This window comes from Drosophila pseudoobscura, chromosome 4 (assembly GCF_009870125.1).
Source record: "Drosophila pseudoobscura strain MV-25-SWS-2005 chromosome 4, UCI_Dpse_MV25, whole genome shotgun sequence".
Classification (NCBI taxonomy): domain Eukaryota; kingdom Metazoa; phylum Arthropoda; class Insecta; order Diptera; family Drosophilidae; genus Drosophila; species Drosophila pseudoobscura.
Genome location: NC_046681.1, coordinates 23,401,281 through 23,417,618, shown reverse-complemented (window position 1 = coordinate 23,417,618; position 16,338 = coordinate 23,401,281). Strand labels below are relative to the sequence as shown.

At 43.2% G+C, this 16,338-nt stretch overlaps 3 protein-coding genes across 7 annotated transcripts; 2 read left to right on the top strand and 1 right to left on the bottom strand.

The window, feature by feature from the left end:
• Positions 1 to 671: 671 nt before the first annotated feature.
• On the bottom strand, positions 672 to 6,151 carry Cf2 (Chorion factor 2). Of its 5 annotated transcripts, none has more exons than XM_015180640.2 (4): positions 5,912 to 6,151; positions 4,163 to 5,458; positions 3,399 to 3,577; positions 672 to 2,503 (listed from the first exon to the last, which is right to left on the bottom strand). In XM_015180640.2, exons 2-4 carry the CDS (start codon positions 5,302 to 5,304, stop codon positions 2,328 to 2,330), a joined length of 1,497 nt encoding a protein of 498 aa, XP_015036126.2. In that variant the 5' UTR covers positions 5,305 to 5,458; positions 5,912 to 6,151; the 3' UTR covers positions 672 to 2,327. The 5 variants fall into 5 exon arrangements, with proteins under 5 accessions (XP_015036126.2, XP_015036124.2, XP_001356732.3 ...); XM_015180638.2 differs by having other exon boundaries at positions 4,163 to 5,277; XM_001356696.4 differs by having other exon boundaries at positions 3,483 to 3,577; positions 5,912 to 6,150.
• Positions 6,152 to 6,263: 112 nt separating this feature from the next.
• Positions 6,264 to 8,796, top strand: LOC4817194 (serine/threonine-protein kinase RIO3). The gene is made up of 3 exons (XM_001356695.4): positions 6,264 to 6,650; positions 6,715 to 7,462; positions 7,530 to 8,796. Exons 2-3 carry the CDS (start codon positions 6,716 to 6,718, stop codon positions 8,637 to 8,639), a joined length of 1,857 nt encoding a protein of 618 aa, XP_001356731.3. The 5' UTR covers positions 6,264 to 6,650; position 6,715; the 3' UTR covers positions 8,640 to 8,796.
• A 6,075-nt stretch (positions 8,797 to 14,871) lies between these two features.
• LOC4817193 (uncharacterized) lies at positions 14,872 to 16,123 on the top strand. Its single transcript, XM_001356694.4, has 2 exons — positions 14,872 to 15,250; positions 15,313 to 16,123. The coding sequence occupies exons 1-2, from the start codon at positions 14,966 to 14,968 to the stop codon at positions 16,063 to 16,065; spliced, it is 1,038 nt and encodes a 345-aa protein (XP_001356730.1). The 5' UTR covers positions 14,872 to 14,965; the 3' UTR covers positions 16,066 to 16,123.
• Positions 16,124 to 16,338: the final 215 nt, after the last annotated feature.

Below are 16,338 nucleotides of genomic sequence, written 5' to 3'. Positions count from 1 at the left end.
GCGGTTTGTGTGTGGCGTACAGTTCCGTGATATCAAAAACTCAACTAATCCATCCCGAATTTTACCTATAAAATATACAGAACAATCAGAACATCATGTTCCTTAAATCATTATATAATCCCACATAGATATTATGTGTAAGAGTCTTAGAACGTGGGTTCCTATCCAGTCTCTGGGAAATCGAAATTCTTTTGAGACCGTTTTCTTTTCGTATATAATCTTTCTACATGGTTGGACTTTATTTTGTGTATATAGTTCATCTTGTATATATCTATATATGTAAATTGAAATATTGCTCGAATATTTACTAGTTTTCGCTCACGTAAATTTAGATTGCAAGTACATACATACATAATAATAGTATCTAGTTATATATATAATAAATTTCATTTTAATTACACTTTACCAACTATTTACTCACTTTTTCACTGTTGTGTGCGTGTGTTGTCTGTCTGGCTTCGTCATTCGTTATTGGTTTCGTGGCTAAGTTCTAATAGTTAATCGGTATTTAGTACGTATCGTTATCAACATGATTAGTTCGTTATGCCATTATCATTATCATTCATACTCATACATTCTCATATTCACTTAGTTAATTAATTTGCTTAGTTTTTGCGGTTAGATAAGCCTGTCCTTGTTCGTTTCTGTTTGTTTGTTTGTTTGTCTGTTGCTTTTGATCGTCAACTCATTTCCTCTCGGTTTATTTAAAACTTAAAAAATTACAGTATTTTAGTACTTAGAATTTATTTTGGTTTTACATGCGCTGCGCATCGTTTTGTTGCTGTGCTATGTGCCATTTTAGGTAGACAATTTGTTTGAGTGTATTATGCATTAATATTACATACAGATTTATATGTATATATATATATTTTATATAATTATATAACACTATGTTATAAAAATGTACATGGTTTTGGTTTTGCTACAGTTTTAGTTTTAGTTTTGTTTAAGGTTTAGTTGGTTTTAGTACGTACAACTCGTCCAAGTAATCGTTTTGTTTAAAAAGTCGGTTTTAAGTAGTAGTAAAAAATGATGAATTTTCTCATTTCGGATAAAGTACATACATAAAGTATATATGTTACAAAAAACAACTTGAAGCTTGTTTATCAAAATTATCAATTGTATAGATTGTTAGATTAGTTTATGTTTAATTTGTTTAACGTTCTAGTTTGGCGCATAAAGCTGTGTTGCGTTTAGCGTAAATTTTCCATTTTCAATTTTCTCTTAAATACTTTTTGACTTGCGTTAAAAAATGCAAAAATTTTGTAAAATTAATTGCTTAGTTGTTTGTTTGTTTTGTTCTCTATTAAGTTATAGTTTTTAGTTTTAAGGTTTAGTTTTATACAATCTCACTGTTTAGTGTAACAAACAAAAGCGACGCTTTCAACTTAAATAATTTTAAAAATAAACAATGGTTAACATTTCTTGAATAAAAACAAGCTAAACAGATTAAAAGTAAATAAAGTTTTTAAAGCCAAAACAAACGAGATCCTGCTCGTATGCAAATAGTTAAGAAATGGTTTGGTTTCTTGAGTGTTTTTTTGTTTTTCATGGTTTGAGTAAAAATTTCGAATAGTGTTTTTTTTTTTATGAAAAATAAATAATTTAGTGTTTTTTGAGTTCGAATACATAAATGTATAATTTAAGAAATAATTTAAGTTTGCGCGTAGACTTGAGAGTACCCTTCTTTGTTTTTTTAAAACGTTTTACAAACAAGTTTGAGATAAAATTAATATTGCCACATAGTAGATGAATAAAAAATAGTTTTCTCTTTATATATACGCATAAATAATAGATGTGTGTGTGTGTGTCTGTGTGTGTTTCTGTGTATATATATAGCGCCACGTGGGTGCGTGAGTGTGCGCCAAGGAGTCACCATATAAAATCTCATAGAATAACAAAATATGATATACGATATTCATATAGGATATACAAATAAAAATAAAAAATTGCAAACATCTACATAACCAAATTGAATCAAAAATCGATTGCATTAACTTAAACATTCTAGAACCGTACGCTAGTTTAGTAAAACTTTGATTTGTTTGAAAACGAAAATCTAATTTAGTAATTTAGTATTATCTAGCAGCCCCTTCCGAGGAGATTTGCCAGTCGTTGGTTGCGTTGCTCCGCTTCAGTTAACTTCTTGTGTCGTCTTTGAAAAGGTCTTTCATTCTAGTTTGTTGCTCCAGCTTATCGCTACTGCTCCTTGTATTGCCACTGCCACTGATTGCCCACCATCCAAGGAGGTGGTGGTGGTGCTTCCTCTACGACGGCTTCTCGGGGTCGGCAGCAAGAGCGGGTTGGCGGCCCCCGCCAGGCCTGCCCTAGAGCGGATGCAGCTTGGTCGTGTGCACGGTGAGGGCGCTTCGCTGCGTGAAGCGCTTATCGCAATACGGACAGGTGTACGGCTTTTCGCCGGTGTGCGTCCGTATGTGCTTGGTGAGATAGTCCTTCACGCTGAAGGACTTCTCACAGTAGCCGCAATGAAACGGTTTCTCACCTGCAACAAACAACGAAGGCGAAAGGAAGATTGGGACACTTGGTTAGCACATGTCGTTTGCAACGCCAGTATGTGTCATGGTGCGTGCAGTACCAAAAACTTTGTTTGATTGACTGATTGATGTGTGTGTGTGTGTGTGTTTGTGTGTGTAGATACAGTAGAGATATGCATATCAAAAGGGTTTGCACGTTTTATTTAAACTATATATGTATATATAGATTATATTGTATATAGTATGTATATATATAGATATGTATATATATATTTAAGGATGTGTGTGTTTATATATTTTGCTGTGGTTTGGTGGTGTTAAAATGCATACGAGACATATTATTACGTAATGAAATGAGGCGGTGGGCGATACAGATTTGGATTATACCCTCGCAGAAATAGCGAAAAATATTGCTCTGGGGATTACTAATGCTTTCTGTTAGGATATGTAAGGTTCGGCTTGCCGAAACTGGACTTTGTTTTATGTTTTTTGGCTGCTCAACGAAGAGTATGGCAAAAAGAATTTTTGGCACTGCCAATCGTAACTGTGCTTTGTGCTGCGTGCTTTGCTCTCTTTGCCATGTTCTTCTTTCTGGGTGCGTGCGCCTGCGCAGAGCGAGCTTTGTGCAGCCTGCGCAGAGGTAAGAGAGTAAGAGAGAGAGAGAGCGCCAGAGCCAGATACTGAGACTGAGATTAAGAGAGAGTAAGAGAGTAAGAGATTAATGGCAAATGAGAATGGACTTGCATACAGAGGTTTCTCTTTTTGTTGAGTATTGCTTATTGAAGTGATTTCATTTTTGATCGATTGATTGGCTGATTGATTGATTGATTGACGAGTCGATTGATTGGTTGAGTTGATAGCTGATTGACTGACTGATTTGATTTGAAAAATATTGCTTCTCACCCGTGTGAGTCGTTAAATGTTTGTTCAGGTAATCCTTAACAGTGAACGCCCTGCCACAATATCCACATCTAAATGGTTTCTCACCTGTATGTATGCGAGTGTGCTGTTTTAGTGTATTCGATTGAGTGAAGGACTTGCCGCAGTAGGAGCACGTGTAGGGGCGTTCTTTGGGCGTGGCGCTGTCGAAGTTGCGGGGCGTGGAGAGCGGAGAATGAAGAGTTAAGAATTGGCATAGATATACAATTTGGTTTTTTTTTTTTGGTTTTTCGAAATAGCGCGATGAAACGGAATGCAGAGAAAAATAGAAAGAGAGAGAGAAAGAGAGATAAAGAAATAAATAGAGAGATGGCGCGGGAGAAAAGAAAGAAAAAATCAGAATTATATTATTAGTAACAGTCGATGTACAAAAATAAATAGCAAAACAAACATCACACAAGGGACGCATGGCCCACGCCCCAAGGCGCTTAAGGGGCGCGCGCCCATGCGCCCAGCTGGTCCGAAGGAAACAAAAAAAAATCATATACAATATGGTAAAAAGTATTACGGTTAGCTGGGAGAGCCTCCAGGCCAGACAGACCCCGAACAGAACCGATTCGGATCGGATCGTGTGGTTCCATTTGGGTTGGCTGGAACCCAGGGCTGCCCTAAACGAATAACGGGCGCTTCCCGCAGAAAAGTGTGACCGAATTGCTACACTTTTCAGAGCTGGCCACACTGTTCGGCGGGGACAAATTTCACATAGAACGCATATAAATGGAATTTACTCTGCTTCGCCTGTGTGGATCTTGCGGTGCATGGCCAGGGTTCCCAGCGTCTTGAATGTCTTCGGGCAGTCCGGACATTTGTGCCGGATCTTGTGCGCCTGATCCGCTGTCACGATCCGCGTGCTGACCAGGACACTGGTGGCGGCCCCAGGGGTCGGTGCCTGCACGCCAGGATTCGCTTGTATGGCATAGACGGGGACAGCGTTAACCACATCGCCACTATCGCTCAGACTGAGCGGCTCTTCCTTGATGATGACCTGGGGATGGGCGACGGAGCCCCCATTCGAATTTTTGTTCAGCTTGACGGTGAGCGGCGGCACTTTGAGGCCCACCTGGTCGCCAGAAAGATCGTCCTGGTGGTGCTGTTGCTGCTGATGCTCCTGCAGTTCCCGCTGCTGTTGCTCAAGCAGTTCCTGCTGCTGATGATGGTGCTCCTGCTGCAGCTGCTGCTGCTGCTGGTGATGTTGCTCTTCGGGCGTCAGTCTCATATCACGCGGCGCAATGGCGGGAAGCTCGTCGGGTGTCACGGGCGCCTCCTGCTGCTCCATGAACGACTGCTGTCCCGCCGCCAGCATGGACGTCGTGCAGACGGAACCGCACTGCGTGCACTTGTATTCGTTGGGGTTCGGCGTGGCCGAATGCACTCCGTAAATGCTGCATACGAGGCAACGCGCCAGGAAGGCGGGCGCCTGGTGCGTCATTCGCTGGTGCTCGTCCAGATCCACGGCGCTCCCGAACTTCTCATCACAGTTAACGCACGAATAGTTGGGCTTCAGTTGCTGCTGCTGCTGCTGCTGTTGTTGCTGTTGCTGGTGCTGCTGTTGGGCGGCCTCCAGCGATGTGATAGCTCCCTGAGAGTTCAGCGTTATGCCGTGGCACAGCTGCATGTGCTCTGTAACGTGCTGGGCCCGCTCGAACTGCTGATGGCACATGGGACAGTAGTGCGGACTGACATGGACGTTGGGGTCCATGCTGAGATTTGGCAGAAAGGCGGTCTTCAGTGTGTCCATGTTGGCTATCACGGCGGCCACTTGATGCGTCGGCGGCGTTGGGGGCGGTGGCTGCGGCGGATGCACCTGCTGTGGCTGGTCCTCGGGACGTGGCAGACGCTGTTCCTGTATGTTGGTGGTAGACTTTATCATTTCACTCTATCACTCGGAAGTCCCGGTAGTTCCCAAAGCCAAAGCAGCCCCAAGCGTAAGCGTATCTCCTTATTTGGTATGTTTTATGGCGTTTATGGAAGGCGGAATAGCAGTAGCGAATTGGCGGTTAGTGTATGATGATGGAGAGGCGCCTCTGTCCACGAAAAGAAGAGAAATAATAATTACACCAGTATTCTATTACAACGTTCGTGTGCGCGTGCTTTAGATGCCGGGGTGTGGATGCTTGCGGGTGGTGCTGGAGAGGATTAGCGGTAAGAATTAAGCACAAATTAGCACAGATCTCTACGAGAATCCATTGCGCGCAAAAAACCCCAAGACGAAATCGGAAATCAGTTGCCGCCGCTTCTGCCTCTGTCACTGGTTCTCTGCTTCTGTTTCTGTTTCTGATTCTGCTTCTGTCGCCCCGATCTCGTTTCTTTTCCCTCTCAAGTTTGACCCCCAAGTCCCCCCACACGGACGGCAGCGGCAGCGGCGGCGGCAGAGGCAATGCGTTCGAATTGAAAATTTTTTTTGGTCTGTCATATTCTAAATTCGGAATTCTATTTTGATTTTTTTTTCGGTCTCGTTTTTGTTCCATCTTTCTTACCAGCGTTAGCACGTATTTATTGCACTCGGGGTTTCAATGCGGCCGTTACTGCTGGCGAAAAAGGTGGCCGATTAATTTAATAACATTTCTTCTTTGTACAACAAAAAATATATTAACAAAAAAAATTTTTCACTTTTATTATTATTTTTGGCGATGTACAAGTACAACAAAAAGTATCGCCAGGCATACTTTTGCACATTCCGTTTTGCACTGACATTCGATTCGAGTTTAGGGCTGCAAAACGACGAGTTGATAGCTATCGATAGGTAAATAATTTGCAAATATGAGTTTTATTTATTGAAAATATTGCTATAATAAAGCTTAAAATCTGACAAGTCAGGTTTCTTCTTTTAAGAACATAGTTTAACGTTGCTCATTACATTTTCAGGCTAAATTCAAAAAAACTCGCATAAATATCGTTCCACCGTTCCGATATGTATGGTTAATGTTCCATCCCCAATTGGACAATCGCAATTTCACAACATTTGTAAAAACAAAATACGAAAAAAAGAAAAAGCGATTGCAACTTAGGTGTAATAGTCCTTTGCCAGGTGACGCCAGACACCTTTGCTGCAGTATAAATATCCATAGTCTTCAATCAGGTATTCGACTGCCTGGAGTCTGCTGGCAGCCAGCAGACAAGCTAAAAAGAATCGTTTGTTGTGACCACAACACACGAGACAAACTTGAAAATTACCACCGATCAGGAGCCGATCCCTCACGCCAAAAGTGCCAAAAGGTTTGTGGGATAAAACTAAATATAGCTGGCATTTCTCTTTATTGATTTATTGGGCTATTGCCAGTATGTCGTCGCCATGGATCAAGACCCAGGAGCCAGTGCAGACCACGAGTCTAGCTGATATCATGTCGGAGCAGTATGCACATCGTTTGCACAACCAGGAGGTAAAGCGGCATCAGCAAACCCAGAAGAAAACTGAGGTGGAAGCCACATCCATCTGGGACGGGGAAGCAGCTTCACCGGGTGCTGCCAACTACTCCGATGTGGCCGCGATACCAGCAAAGACCAACAGCGAAACGGAAGAGTGGGAGGACTACTCTTCGCTTCTAGAGGATTGCGGAGAGGCCGATTTGCCGTCAGAGATGCTGGCCCTTCTTCAGGAAGAGGAGAGCGGCAGTGGCGGCGACTCCGATGCAGTCATTGCCCAAATGCTGCAGTCCCAATTCGATCACGAGTACAACGAGGAGCTGCGCCGCATCGAACAGAAGCAGAACAAGCAGTCCAAAGTGACTGTAACACTGGACAAATTCCGACGCAGCGGTGATGCCGAGTTCCTGCACGACACCGAGGAGGACGACTACGAGGAGGATGAGCTGGAGCGGCTAAAGCACGACTGGGACCGTTTCGAGACCAACGAAAAGAGGCTGGAGTCCATACCTAGGTGTGGCTTCAAAATGAGCAAGGAGGGCGAAATGATCACTAAGCATGATCCACAGTTGTGCGCCGTCCGCAATGCCCAGCGCGTGATGTCTTTTCCCCCAGAATTTCCCACTGGCGATGGAGCTGGCTTCGACATGAAGTTGTCTAACAAGGTGAACCATAATCTGATCCCATTTTTATGCACATATGCTTACACAATATCTATTAATCCACTTGCAGGTGTTCAATCAGTTGAAGGCCTATTCCCGTCGTGGCCGTTCCGATCGTCACGAGAAAGTGGCCACTGCCGAAATGGGCCTGGATGCCAGCACTCGTCTACTGTTGTACAAGCTGATCAACAATCAAGTGCTCGAACAGATCAACGGCATCATCTCCACGGGCAAGGAGGCGGTGATCCTGCACGCCAACTCCGATTCCAGCTACACGGGAAGCAATGAGCATGGCCATCAAAGCGGTGTGCTGATGCCGCCCAACCTCCTACCCAAGGAGTGTGCCATCAAGATCTTTAAGACCACGCTGAACGAGTTCAAGCAAAGGGATCGGTACATCAAGGACGACTATCGCTTCAAGGATCGATTCAGTAAGCAAAATCACCGCGTCATCATCAACATGTGGGCGGAGAAGGAGATGCACAATCTGATGCGCATGCAGAACATTGGCCTCAACGTGCCCGACGTGGTGGTCCTGAAGAAGCATGTTCTGGTCATGCGCTTCATTGGTGACAATCACAATGCTGCGCCCAAGCTGAAGGATGCCCGCCTGAGCTCTGCCGAGCTGAGCTGCGCCTATGAGGAGATTGTGGCGGCTATGCACAAGATGTACAACGAGGCCAAGCTGGTCCATGCTGATCTCAGCGAGTACAATATTCTCTGGTTCGAAGGAAAATGTTGGTTCATCGACGTGGCCCAGAGTGTGGAGCCAAAGCACCCAAGTGCCCTGGAGTTTCTCATGCGGGACTGCGGCAATATTGTGAACTTCTTTGAGAGACGCGGACTGCCTAACATCTACACCAAAGAGCAGCTATTCGAATACATCACCAATCTCAATGCCGAGACTCACAATGCCGCCATGCTGGAGAGGATTCATACACGAGGCGCCTCTATCAACGAGGCCACTGCACCCAATCAGCAGGAGTGTCCCGATGAACTAAAGCCTCTCGAGTATCCCTTCGAGCTGGCCTGGGAGAAATCGCAGCGGGATCGCGAGGCGAGCAAAGCCCTCAAGCAAAGTCTGGACACTAATGAAAACGATAAGGACGATGATCACGATAGCGATAGCGATGACGATGAAAACAAGGATAAGGACAATAACACTACTGCCACACGTTGAAACGCCAGTGCTCCCTTGACAATTGAAACTCTTTAGTTCGTATTTTCTAGTTGATATTAAACGTTTGGAAACGCTAATGGAATTTGAAAATTCCAAAAAATATAAAATATGAATATTGTAGTCGAGTGGCTCGACTATAAGTACACCACCAACCAAATAATATTGTGTGTGCTATTTAAGATCAAGTAGGAGAGATTTAGTCGGTTTTTGTAGTAGTGAAAAATAGTCTAATTGGAATGGAAACTTCTTGTATGCAAAATGTGTGCTGCGGGGCTCTCTGAGTGCCTTTTTTTTCTCACGTATGTGTATAGGAAACGCTTTAATATAGATCTTACATATATACATAAATACATACCCATTGATACTATGATGCAACAGCGAATGCCTTGCATGATAAGTGCCGGAAAACAGCATACATTGAGTGTGCATGATGCTCGGACTAAAGTTTCGCTCTTAAGTAGGGCTTTTGTTTTTTATATTGGGGTATAGATAGATGATATTACGTTGTAGTTTCTACATATTGTATTTAAAGTATGTATAGCTGTATGCTTCTTGATTCGGCGGGAAATATTTCATCAAACATTAGGTAGACTTTTGAAATTTAAATTTTACGGCCATGTTGCACGCCTAATTGGCTTTGATCTTGAATCGTTATTAATCAATTAAGATTAATGCAAATGTCATACCCAATGACTACACGTGCCACGCCCACAGAAGCTAACCCGGCAATTGAACTCATTTTATTCGCATTTTGTTTCCCCCTTTAATTGGTAGATTCCCAGCTTGGACAAATCTTTGATCAAATTGATTACGAGTAGAATTTCCATGCGCAATGTCTTATCCGGGACTCTATTTCTAGAATTGCAAGCTATAGGAAGTGGTGCATCAATCAGTTACGTTTGAGATGGATTGAGATGGATGCGTTCGTAAGTTGGACTTTAGAAAAATAGTCCACGTGTGACGTCAGCATCCAGTTCAGAGCAGTTTTATATGCTATGCATCTATAGCTTTGTGTGAAGCGTGTGGCTTTGTTGTAGTCATTGAGGCTGAGACAATCAAAGTCTGCTTCGCTGTACCCTTGCTTATCAATGGGAATGGCCAGAGTATACTTATATGTATGTACTATATGCCACACTACGAAAGTGATTATTTCATTTTTATAAATTATTCCATTGCCAATACAACTTCCATTCAATTTCAGTTCAACGGATTTGCATACCACTGCTCGCTCTGTCTGTAGCTGTCAATCAAAATTGAACTCTGCTGTATCAGCAGTGCTCTGCATTTATTATGCATTCAATAATACTTCAAACTGTTTATTTGCGGTGCTTGGATGTGGAAAATATTATTTATTTTTGATTTTTTATTGAACGCAGCGCACTTTCGACGTTGGCAACAGGCCGCACAGCGCCAGCATCATCTATTAGCATCCGTTGTCTATACATATCTACACTCTGCAGATATATTTGTATGGGATGGTACGTACGCGTGTATATGTTACAATGTAGAGACCCACACATAGACCCCATCATAAGGGGGGCCCGACTCCGACAACGCGCTGCTGGTGACGCAAAGCAACAAAAGAGGAGGAGCAAAAAAAAAAAATATATGGAATTTCGTTGGGGATAGAAGTGGAAAATATATGTATAAAAAACTTGAGTTGAAGCATGCCCACGTACACACATTTGAAAGTATTTTAAATTGTATAAAAAATATAGGTAGCAACAAAAATTACAATTTTTTGTTCTTAATAAAAGCCAAATCATCTGGCAAAATAAATGTGTCATTCGCGTTTGAGAATCGTTAAAAATATTTCAAAGTGGCTTGTCATTGTTCCATACCCAAATACAGTTCAACTTCTCCAAGGGGGAACCACCTTTACGCCACAATAATTATTCGATATGATGCTGTACTAAATAGAAAACTTGATCCTGAAGGTATGTATCTTATAGATATGTAAATGCATATAGCCAGATTTCCAACACCGCTCAGATCGACTCATTATACTTCCATTGGGTATCCAAAGCTTTGAGTCCAGAACTAGGTATCTTCTAGCTCACATATGAAAGTGCGCTTAATCGAAGCTATACTGTAGACAGTTGGTATACGTACGTACATATATATTAGGTGTATTAAATGCACTTAACAATTTTTCAAATTGTTTTTTGCCCGTCAAAAACAGTCTTGTCTTTGTTTTTGTGTCTGACAAAAGAAAAAAAAAAGAAAACTGCGCGCTTCATTGATAAGATCCCAGTGAGACAGACAATTATCTGGTGGTTCGACAAAATATTATTCCAATTTCGGGCTATTGAATATGTAAGGAAATATAGAAAGTTTATTTTGATTAAATATGTACTGTCCTTAAATGGATTTTTAGGATAATTATCCCGAAGAAAGACCATTATTTATAGGACTTGGAAGCCCGGCTTTCATTCCAAAGCAAAACAGAGCAAAGCAAAAAAAAAAAGATACGTGAATAACAGGAGCTAAAGTAATAATGATAAACACAGCGCCCAGACAACAGGCCCAAGAGCTGCGCAAAAAAAGCGAGAAAAAAAAAATACCAAGCGAAACTATAAACTCGGACATTGCGTTTGGGATCATCAATTAAAATGTGCCAGGCATGTAATCAGGCGCTCCAGCTCGAATTCCAAATAACAGAGTCGTCCCGTACCGTCATACTCCCAGCTCCCAGCGCCACCCCACCAATCGTTGATAGTGAAAAAGTGGGCTGATCTAGGCATGAAATGAATTAAGCCCGTCCAGTATTTTCTTCAAGTGTAGCTAAGAAATGTACACTCACACACTCACGCACAGAGCACACTTATGCACGCGCCACTTGACAGTGCCAAGAAGAGGGAGGAGAGCCAAAGCGCCAACCGTCGAAGGAGGCTCGTCGTCGTGATCTTGGCAGAGGCTGCGCGGCCGCTGCTCTGCCATGTCGCTGCGCTGGCAATGCTCCAGACCAGGGTGTATTTTGTACAAGGTGACGCTTTGTCGATTTCTTATTATGTCTTCCACTCTCTTCGATTATCTCTGCGACAAACGTCTTTGTAGATCGGTGTTCGCCAAAGAGGCTATACATCATCAGCAGATCTTGAAAGATTTAAGGCTCCAGACCAAGCAACTATTATTATGAATCCAATCCAATCTCGGTATTTCAAAGGATCGCGAGGTAAATAAATCTTAGAGAAAAACTTATAAAATTTAGCAGTCAAATCGCTTGAAGTCGCTGCACGTATTTTGTAACACCCGAGGTACTTTTATTTATTCAAAATTGATCTAAAATTATCCACTCAACAGATCGTTAAATTTGTTACTGCTCAAAGCCATGTGTTCAAAGAGCAAAATGACAGGTGCACGTTAAATTGTATTGTTCATTCTGGCTTTAATAATTATCCGATCGCAACGCGTTTCTTCAATCAAGTAGTAATGCAAGTATGATTGTGAGTTATGATTCAGCTTTTTGTTGAATTTTTGTATCTTTACAGATGTGGATGACACAGGGTTTCGTAATTTTCGTCGGACAGCCTTTCTGGCTGGTATACGTACTGTTTAATTACTGCATTTAAAAAGGGAGAGCTCTCTGGGAATACCTTATGCTGTTACCTTACGCTGAAACACCTTGGTCCAGAAAACGTGGAATCGTGATCGAACTGACCTCAAGTGGTCTCTGTCGCTGTCGCGTCGCTGCCACATCCACTGCACACCAGACTCTCTCACGCACACACACTGATTGGAGCCGTACGCAGACTGGAATCTGAACGTTTAAAGTTAACAATTTATTTGCATTATTAATTTTCATGTACCTGTACCCCGTAGCAGCGCAAGTTGGTCAAGCTCCCCACGGACTGGCAGGCAGGACTCGCGGACAGCCCCAGTCTTCTATTTTAGGTCTAACTTGTTGCTTGACCATCGGGGGCAGCCTGCCTCCATTTGAGGTCCGGCTGGTGCTGCTTGTGGCATGTAATAATAGCACAAGTTAGCTATAAAAATAGAACCTTAATTTATTGTTGCCACCACTACATTGTGTTGCCATTTTCCGCTGGTAGCCATCTGCCTCTGCCCTTACATGGTCATGGTCATATCATTTGCAGTTTAATGGTGACGTCTCAAAGCCTTTTCAACGAAAGTGAAATCACTGAAAAGATGTTGGCGCTGTCTGGCTGCGGTTCTTGTTACGCTTTTTGTTGGATTTGCAAATTTTTGTTGTATTGCAGAACTCCACAGTTTAGAGATATAGTAATGTGAGATATGACAGCATCGTTTTGACAACAGATCTTTGTGCGAATTTCTGGAAATTTTCAAAATCCCAGAAGTCTTTCTGGTAGTTTTTCGTCCGAAACTATTACATATTTCCGATCTGTTTTTATTGCTAACAAAAAACTTGCGTAATTTGAGATAAAAGTGTCACACATTTAAAATCTATCCCATTAAATCACCTTGTGTGCACTTATGAGACTTGTAATCGTTTTGAAGTACAGTATTCCTGACAATTGGTCTCCGATCGCGTCATAGGTATCGAATGACGTCTGGCTCGCGGATCAACGTCGCACGTGCCCTAGTGGGGGACTTTACAAAATCATTCCACCTTCTGCAAGGTCATAACAGTATTATAATAATAATAATAGAAGGTGATCCAATACAGATATGTATGTACTTAATCTTGTTGCAGGTGGTTGTGTTCTACCCCCAAAGAATTAATTTTCGGCAATTGTTCTCCATAAATATCCAACTGAAACATTCGGCTTTCACTCTAAAATTGTAAAGATATAAAAGATGTATATCCAGTAGGTCCAGTCCATCCAGGATGAGTCGCGTTTAGAAGTAAAATCCTAGAAGGTTCTAGTTCTGTCATTCTGGTTAACGGTCTTCAGCAAATATTTGGATAAAATGGTATGTCTTCGCAATAGAAACGACTGGAAGCGTCGATCTACTGCATTTCTCAATATCCAGACAGTATGTACACTTTTGTAACTATTGTTTTGTCTTATAAAATTGTAATCAGTTAATGGTGCATTCATCCCCTCAGAGATCCCTTCACAGTTATTGTACCCGCAGAAAAACAATAATTTTAATTGCCTAGAGAGCGACTATTGATGCAGGAAAACTGTTAATTAGACATTTATCACCATTCAGAACGGGCTGAAATTATAGGTCTGTGAACAAAGCCACGCCTATCGCCTCACCCAACGCCATCTTCTGGGGACAATGTGTCAAGTGTTTAGTTCCGAATATCGACATTTCGTGATAAAAACAAACATGCGCAAATAGAACTAATTGAAGATTCCAAAACAGCAACATAGATAGATTGGGGGAAGTGTCATCGAAGTTTACGGCGAAAAACTGTTGCAAATATAAAAGAAAAGAAACAAAAATGTGTAGAAAAAATTGACGGGCATATGTTAATGAAGGTAAGCGTTCGCCTAAATGAACCTGATGAAGTTTATTGGGTTTTGCTTGATTGCCGAACAGAATAAATAAATACAACAAAATGAACAGCCGAAAAGGCATGAAAACGTGTTTAAATAAAAATCACCTCCAATATGGCTGTCACGTGAACTGTTGTACGGATGAGTCAGCCGCCAGTCAGTTGCCCCAAAGCGATTTCGTTTCATTTCGCGGGGGTTCATAAACAACCCAAAAAAAACAAAATTCGGTTTTGAGATATTTGTATATACAGATGTACATACATGTGTACATACCATACAGTAAGTATTATGTACTGATGGCGTTGCCGTTGCCCTTGACCATGTTTTGACAAGCACAACATCAGCACATGGCCAGCAGCAGCCGAGTACCTGACCGGCCCCGGACCGTTATGAGCCGGGACAACCGATCTATTGTGTATTACCAATACTCGTATACGCGTAACAATAAATCACTTTTGGCATGCGCTGATTGACGGACAGATGTTTTAACCACACACGGGACTCGGTTCTAAGTCGGCCTGGCCTGGCCTGGCCTGGCCTCTACCTGGCTCTGCTTCTGGTTCCGTTCAGATATTGCCAGATTCTGCCGGCTTGTTTACGAAGTAGCGCTCAAAGCATAATGGCAAAATGAAATGGAAACATGAACCCTGCCAGGGCCTGAGTAGAGTATTGCCAAATGTCTAAAACCCGCCGCCTGATGATCTCTAATGACGAGGAAGTGCCTCTGGATCATTCTGGAGCAGTGAGCCGTTTCCCATTGACTAGAAACAAATTCCAGACCCAATCACAGTAATCTATATTTTTTTTTGGTTGATGTGTGTGGAAATACTTTTTCGTATTCTGCTCTTTTTATACACATATCGGATAGTGAACCAAATTTAGGGCTGACGAAAGATGCCGTATCTGTACGGGATTGCGGACACCAAGTTCTTGGTGAAGAAGATCAAGAAGAAGGTATCCACCGGAGTGCCGCCCACCAAGTTTCGACGCAACGAGTTCCTCAAGGGTCGTCCGAAGATCGATCTAAACGATGTTCCCATTCAGTTCCGTGCCTCGCCGGCTTCCCTCGTGGAGCTATGCGTCAATGTGGTGGATAAGCTACCGATTCCATCGATCTTTGAGTGGGATGATATGGATGTAAGGCGCTGGATCAAGCGATATGGCTATCCCGAATATATGGTAGGTCACCGGTACAACAGATCGTTACGGATTGATTGATCTATTGTCTACCAATGTTCTAGAACACTTTTCGCGTTAACATGATTTGGGGGCGAAAACTGCTGCTCGTCGACGCCTGCGCGTTGTCGGCGATGAACATCAAGGACTTTGATCATATTCGACATATAACGTACGGCATCCGGATGCTGTTCCACTTCGAGCTGGCCAAGTTCTCGCGCAGCATCAGCCTGCCCGACGAGAACCCGAATGAGCTTTACTTGCTGTTCCACACCCAGACGGGAGTCAACTACGATGAAGTGCGTCGCTCGGACTTGTATCGACGCATGCAGCTGATACGCGAGCGTTCCAAGAACCTGGACCACTGGGATCTGCTGTACCTGTGGCTGCGCCGCGAGCGGGAGTACAACTACACCGAGCTTATCGGCATGATACCGCGCTTCAACCTGTACAAGTGCAAGAAGGCCCTGCCAGTGGCGCCACCGGAGATACATCCGGAGGATGTCATGTGCAAGGTCTGCATTCCGCCCTGCGACTGCAACTGGACCGATCGTGATCTGCGCCTGCCCTGGCGTCTCAACGTCCTGACACCACAGCTGACTTTGACCCGGAGCAAATGGAACGCCATGGAGAAGGTCTGCACGGTCTGCATTCCGCCCTGCGAGTGCCGCTGGCCGCCGCGCTACTATCTCACTGGCACGGTCATCAAGTGCCTGCAGACCAAGTTCCCCGAGAAGTTCTGTCCCATCTTCGACGACCGCTTGCATGTCTCGGCTCGGCCCAGTCTGGTGGAGCGGTGGACCCGTTTCTCCATATGATTTTCTGCCTGTTATGCATATTTTCCTAATGGTAATTAAACTTGTATTGTTTCAGCAAGTGGGGGCTTGCATGTACAGTAGTAAAAGGATATATGTGGGCTGGGTTTCGTCCGCGATCCCTAGACACAGCAAAAAGGAGCGAGGTCGAATTCCGTGAATTATGGATTGCACTAAGCAAAGGAACAATCGTGCTGCAAGGGTATCCAAAGCTTCGGCCCCGAAACTAACCTTCCTTTCATGTCGTTAATTATACAATCCGATCGATCTGCTGCG

What these genes read in the sequence shown, in the direction of transcription:
- Cf2 (XM_015180640.2), bottom strand. Translation starts at nt 5,304, where the DNA reads ATGATAAAGTCTACCACCAACATACAGGAACAGCGTCTGCCACGTCCC. An exon ending in ATCCACACAGGCGAAGCAGA is followed by an intron (nt 3,578 to 4,162) that starts GTAAATTCCATT and finishes CAACTTCGACAG; the next exon opens with CGCCACGCCCAAAGAACGCC. An exon ending in ACATTTAACGACTCACACGG is followed by an intron (nt 2,504 to 3,398) that starts GTGAGAAGCAAT and finishes TGTTTGTTGCAG; the next exon opens with GTGAGAAACCGTTTCATTGC.
- LOC4817194 (XM_001356695.4), top strand. Translation starts at nt 6,716, where the DNA reads ATGTCGTCGCCATGGATCAAGACCCAGGAGCCAGTGCAGACCACGAGT. An exon ending in ACATGAAGTTGTCTAACAAG is followed by an intron (nt 7,463 to 7,529) that starts GTGAACCATAAT and finishes ATCCACTTGCAG; the next exon opens with GTGTTCAATCAGTTGAAGGC.
- LOC4817193 (XM_001356694.4), top strand. Translation starts at nt 14,966, where the DNA reads ATGCCGTATCTGTACGGGATTGCGGACACCAAGTTCTTGGTGAAGAAG. An exon ending in ATGGCTATCCCGAATATATG is followed by an intron (nt 15,251 to 15,312) that starts GTAGGTCACCGG and finishes CCAATGTTCTAG; the next exon opens with AACACTTTTCGCGTTAACAT.